The sequence below is a fragment of the Triticum aestivum genome, chromosome 6A, assembly GCF_018294505.1.
Source record: "Triticum aestivum cultivar Chinese Spring chromosome 6A, IWGSC CS RefSeq v2.1, whole genome shotgun sequence".
Lineage (NCBI taxonomy): Eukaryota > Viridiplantae > Streptophyta > Magnoliopsida > Poales > Poaceae > Triticum > Triticum aestivum.
This window is the reverse complement of record NC_057809.1, coordinates 310598601-310603510: the sequence shown is the minus strand read 5'-3', so window position 1 is coordinate 310603510 and position 4910 is coordinate 310598601. Positions and strand designations below refer to the sequence as shown.

The following is a 4910-nucleotide window of genomic DNA, read 5'->3' as shown; positions in this document are numbered from 1 at the left end:
GTGAAGCACCACCTGAGGTTAGGTCCTCTGGGAGGAGGGTTTCCCCAGTCCAAGGCGAGGAGAACGAGAACGGCGAAGTGCTGGAGAGGAGTACTGACAGAGTGTGGAAGAAACCTACTGCAGTTGAGGCTGAAGTACTATCTGAACAAGGGTCTGATAACTGATTTCATCCCTCTAAACATTGATTAAATTGCCTTTCCATGGTTGATCATGTCATGTTCTAGTGTTTAGTTTTTTGTTATGGGAATTTTATGTTCTATTCCTGAATTGATTGGTCCTGTTATTGCACTTTATTTTCTAGAGGTGTACGCTAAAAAAACAAATGCTGCTATTTGCTGCCTATTCATCAGCTTGTAAGGTGCCCATGATAGCAACATGATGTGCGTGGTTCATTTGAACATCATGATAGGTTGATTTTTTTTCCTTAAAATGAGAAATGTTTAGAGTAATGCTGTGGTACAGAGTATCAGTACCTTCCTATATCCCTGCCCAGAAATAGTTCCTTGGCCTAAATCACAAAATTGCAGATGTTTTTTCTTCCCTTGGCCTAAATCACAAAATTGCAGATGTTTTTTCTTCTGCATGTCTTTAGCTTGACACATGTTGTGACACAATTGTGTATAATCAGTCTGAAATCTATGTTGTGATCATGTGATGCAAATTTATTTTGTAGTTAAAATATGCTTCTATGGTAGCATTGGTTGAACTAGAAGTGTCCCTGTTTTCATTTGCTTTTGCTGCACTAACATACACACCTTTTGTCATTGATTGATCCCTCCATATATAAACTACTGAAAAAAAATAATGTTCAGGAAATCATTAACTGGTAACTTCTTGGTAAGCTGGAGAGTAGGGGATTAGTAGGCGAATCGGCCAATTCTTCGGCTGATAAATCTGTTAATCTTGGTGACCAACCGAGCAGGGATTAATTGGCAGATATTTTTAACAGTAAGTCCAAATCATTGAATCATGATTAACGCATGGGCCTTTGAAATTCAGCCTCTTGCCAAAGACAAATAAGTATCATTTGGCATCGCCAATTTGATAACAAGACAGAAGGCTATCTAATAATATTTAGCATTCTATTTTTTAGCAACCCTGTGTTGTTTGAGCTTAAGAGTTGTAGGTGTTGGCATCTGCCAATTCAGTTATAGTATCATGGAACCAAACCAACTGTGAAAAGCTGTGGAAATTCTTCAATTATATACTGGCCCTTCAGTATAAATATGCCATAATAAAGTTACCCATTTTCAACTAAACTTCATATCTCAAGGAAATGTCTAGGTAGTATCATTAAAGGTGCCATATACGACCATTCCAATTCCCGGACAGCATGCATGGCACGAATAGTGGGTCAGAATAATGCTTGTGGTTTTTGTTGCTAAGACAATCTTGCTGATGAAACTTTTTCAAGATAATTGTCTACAGTTATTTCTCCAACATGTACTCTTCTCCTGGAGTACAGTGCACTGGCATGGTTCTTGCAACTAGCTGTCACTACAGGGCATATACCCTCTATAGTTAAAACGGAATAATGATTGGTATCCTTAATTCTAGCAGCATATGCTGGCTGTGTTTTGTTAGAACAAATACACCCAATCTGCAAAAAAGAGGGAAAACAAATGTACCCAATTTAGGCCAAACTTGCATTTCTCAGGACTTGGAAGTGTCTAGATAGTACTACCTCTGTCCCAATATATAAGACGTTTTTGCAGTTCAAAATATACTAGCACTCCAATGCTCGGGCGGCATGCATGGCATCATTGTGGACCAGAATAACACTTTTGAGTTCTGTTGCTAAGAAAATCATGGTTACGAAACTGTACAAAATCAATGTGTACAGTTATTTTCTCCAACATGTTCTTGCAGTGCACTGACACAGTTCTCGCAACTAGCTGTCACTACTGGGCATGTATCCTGTATCCTTGTTCTAAACGGATTTATGCTAGCTATGTCATTGTCTGGCTTGGTATCTTCAGAATTATTCGAGCGATGTGTTTGTTTGCCTCTCCAGGAGACTTCCTTGCTGTTCCAGTCAACCAATTACACAATCCACCTAACCCTCCTTTGGTCGCTTGTTGGAGATGACTGCTATTTCGTGTGCTTTTATTTAGTACGTATAAATAGAGATGACATGGTCAATTTGAACACCTGTCAATGCAGTGGTCATTGGTTAAATGATCGCATCCACTGTTTTGATCATTGTAGTTAACATTTATGACAACTGTGTATATTAGGGGATGTGATGGTGAAGATAACTTATGACAAGATCTGGCCAGTTCAGCATGCTTGGCTTATGGCTATACTATGATAACTCACTAGAAAGAATTTTCAAGCGATGTTAAGCTTGTCACCTCAGATATAGTATATACCAATCTTGTCTGAACTATAATTCAACAACAGTCCTGTTGGCATGGGTTATGATTATTTATTTATTTTTTTGAGAAAAAAGAGAAGATTAATCTTTGATATGCTATTGTATAGTGTAAAGTTGTTTACATTGCAATACCTTGTTAGTTTGTTGGTTATGTTGAGCCTGGTTTCTTGGTTATGTTAAGCTTTATCAGAATAATTTTCTTGTTTTGTGGGATTGGGATGTATGAACGCATAGATTAAAATCGCGGGCGAAGGTGAATCGCAGCTGAGATTTTTGCTGCGACGGTTAACGAAGGAATGGCACAATCGCCCGCGATAGCGCCGCGATCTCCGGCGATTTACCGAGCCATGCAAATCGCGGGCAGATTTCGCCGGCGATTTAAATCTTTGTATGAACGTCCTAGGCTGTGAATGGACAAATGTGCTCACGTCTCTTCTGATCACTTCGGCCATCTCCAATGGGATGCTTAAGGTTGTTGCTAGGGGAAATAATCCCGGTAGTTTTGCTAGTGTAGAATTTATTTCCACCCTAAACCTGGCGTTCAATTTTGTGCCTGGCGCCTGTCTGTTTCTTGTGTATTTTATGCATTGGGTTCTATATAAGTAATGTATTTAATTAGTTATTATAAGTAATGTATTTAATTAGTTATAAGGATTTTTTTTCATCCCAACGTTGTGGCTGCCACACCAGCAGTTTGCCTATGCTAACGTGCTTAGCATTGTAAATGCGAGTGCATCTAAATTAGCGTACGTCCATTGGAGATGGCCTTCATAGCTTACTAATCTCCTGTAATATGTTATTTCTGAACGGAGGGAGTATGTTATAAGGTGACGGTGATGTTATTTTCTTCCGTTTGAGATCTTGTTACAGCTTCATTCGAATAGCAAGCATCGTTAGCATCTTATGACGGTCTTCTATTTTTGTGCCAGTATTTTGTCTCTAATGGATGAAAGATTGGTTTTGCAAATGCAGATCAGAGGTTACAGGAGCTGCACCTGCAAATTAATGTATGGCCTCACATGTTATGAAGACGCTTCACAATTCGAGTCTACTTAATATATTCACTAGCCTTATTATTTTACACGCAAAAAAAAACTAGCCTTATTATTTTTGTTAGTCATGTGCGGCAAGAGTTGTAACAAGAGTTATCTGTTTATTTTCTCATCACTGTTTGGGCACATGATAATCGTCACATGGTGTAGATTTTTGGTATGGACATTGTGTTTGTGAGACGCTGTTCATGACAGCGCTTGAGGGGCCTCACAATTTTGTTACTGTGCATTTTGGGTGGTAGCATATTTGAGAGAGAATTCTTTATTTGGCCTTTCTTAAAATCCCCTTCCCTTTTTGTCCCATTCTTAAAATCCCCTTCCCTTTTTGGCCCAAAACAATTTGTTCTTCCCATTTTGACACTCAAAACTTTATTTTGTTCCCTCGGTGACATTTCAGTCTATTTTTGTCACTTACGGTGTTCAGTGTGAGGTAAATAGACCATTTTGCCTCTAGTACACTATGTGACTGTCCTGAACTTCAATTTTTTGGCGGGCCCTTTTTTTTCTTAGCTAAATAGATCTGTGCGTACAAAAGCAGTAGAAACATGTGCAGTACTTGTATGATGGGTGTCGGTCCAAATGTTTTGAAGCATCGATAGTAATCCAGGTTTATCATGCGTATTCATATACGATAACAATACAATGGAGAAATATTCAATTGTGATGGGAGCGAGACACAATGGTGCTCAATATAGGCATGAAACTGCTCCCACCGTTTTGAAATATATGGCGTTGAAGAGAACATTTCGAGGCCCTGTTTTGAAATGAAGGAATTTACAACGCTACCCCTGTTTTGAATCGCTATCCCCATCGTCGTCTTCCCCCTTTGCTCCTAGGATTTCAAATCGCTTCTCCTCGGCACTCCCAGGCGTCCATCCTCCGTCGCTCCCAGGCCCCAGGCGAATCCATCATCTAGGTCCAAGGCGCTCATCCTTCGCGCATCCATCATCCATGCGCTCCCAGGTCCCTGCTTCTCCTCGTCGCTCATCACAAGCACCAGCCCCGGGGCGCAGCAGTTTGATCCACGACCATCTCCTGGGTGTGGTCCCTTTGGGCATGATCTGCTCCTGGAGTACTCCATGGCTGTTGCTCCTTCTCCTGCAAATCAATTGATCACTTGAGTAATTGAGAAGACCAGAAGCAGTAATCGAGTAGCAGCAGCAGTAGCATCAATTTGACTCAAACTGTTTCATAGCAGCAGCAATTTGACATACTCCATCAGCAGTAATTGAGTACATTAGCAGAAACAATAATTGAGTACATCAGCAGAAACAGTAATGCAGTAGTAGCAGCATACAACAACAACAGTTTGACATAGCAGCAACAGTTCATCAACGACAGTTTTACATAACAAACAGTTCAGAGAAGAGAATGAATGTTTGAGTTAACTGAAAAGGTTGCAGTTAATTTTAGTTAAAGGAAAATGTGTATGGAAGAGGGTGTGTACTAAAGACAGCACACACACACACACACACACACAC

General features: G+C 40.0%; 1 protein-coding gene across 1 annotated transcript in view; it reads left to right on the top strand.

The window, feature by feature from the left end:
- Nucleotides 1–3643, top strand: part of LOC123127481 (eukaryotic translation initiation factor 4B3-like) — a 12351-nt gene extending 8708 nt beyond the window's left edge. Inside the window, exons 2-3 of the mRNA XM_044547204.1 lie at nucleotides 18–151; nucleotides 3350–3643. Coding sequence (XP_044403139.1) covers nucleotides 18–151; nucleotides 3350–3383 — 168 coding nt within the window. The 3' untranslated portion in view covers nucleotides 3384–3643. The remainder of the gene's footprint in view (nucleotides 1–17; nucleotides 152–3349) is intronic.
- The last annotated feature ends 1267 nt before the right edge of the window (nucleotides 3644–4910 follow it).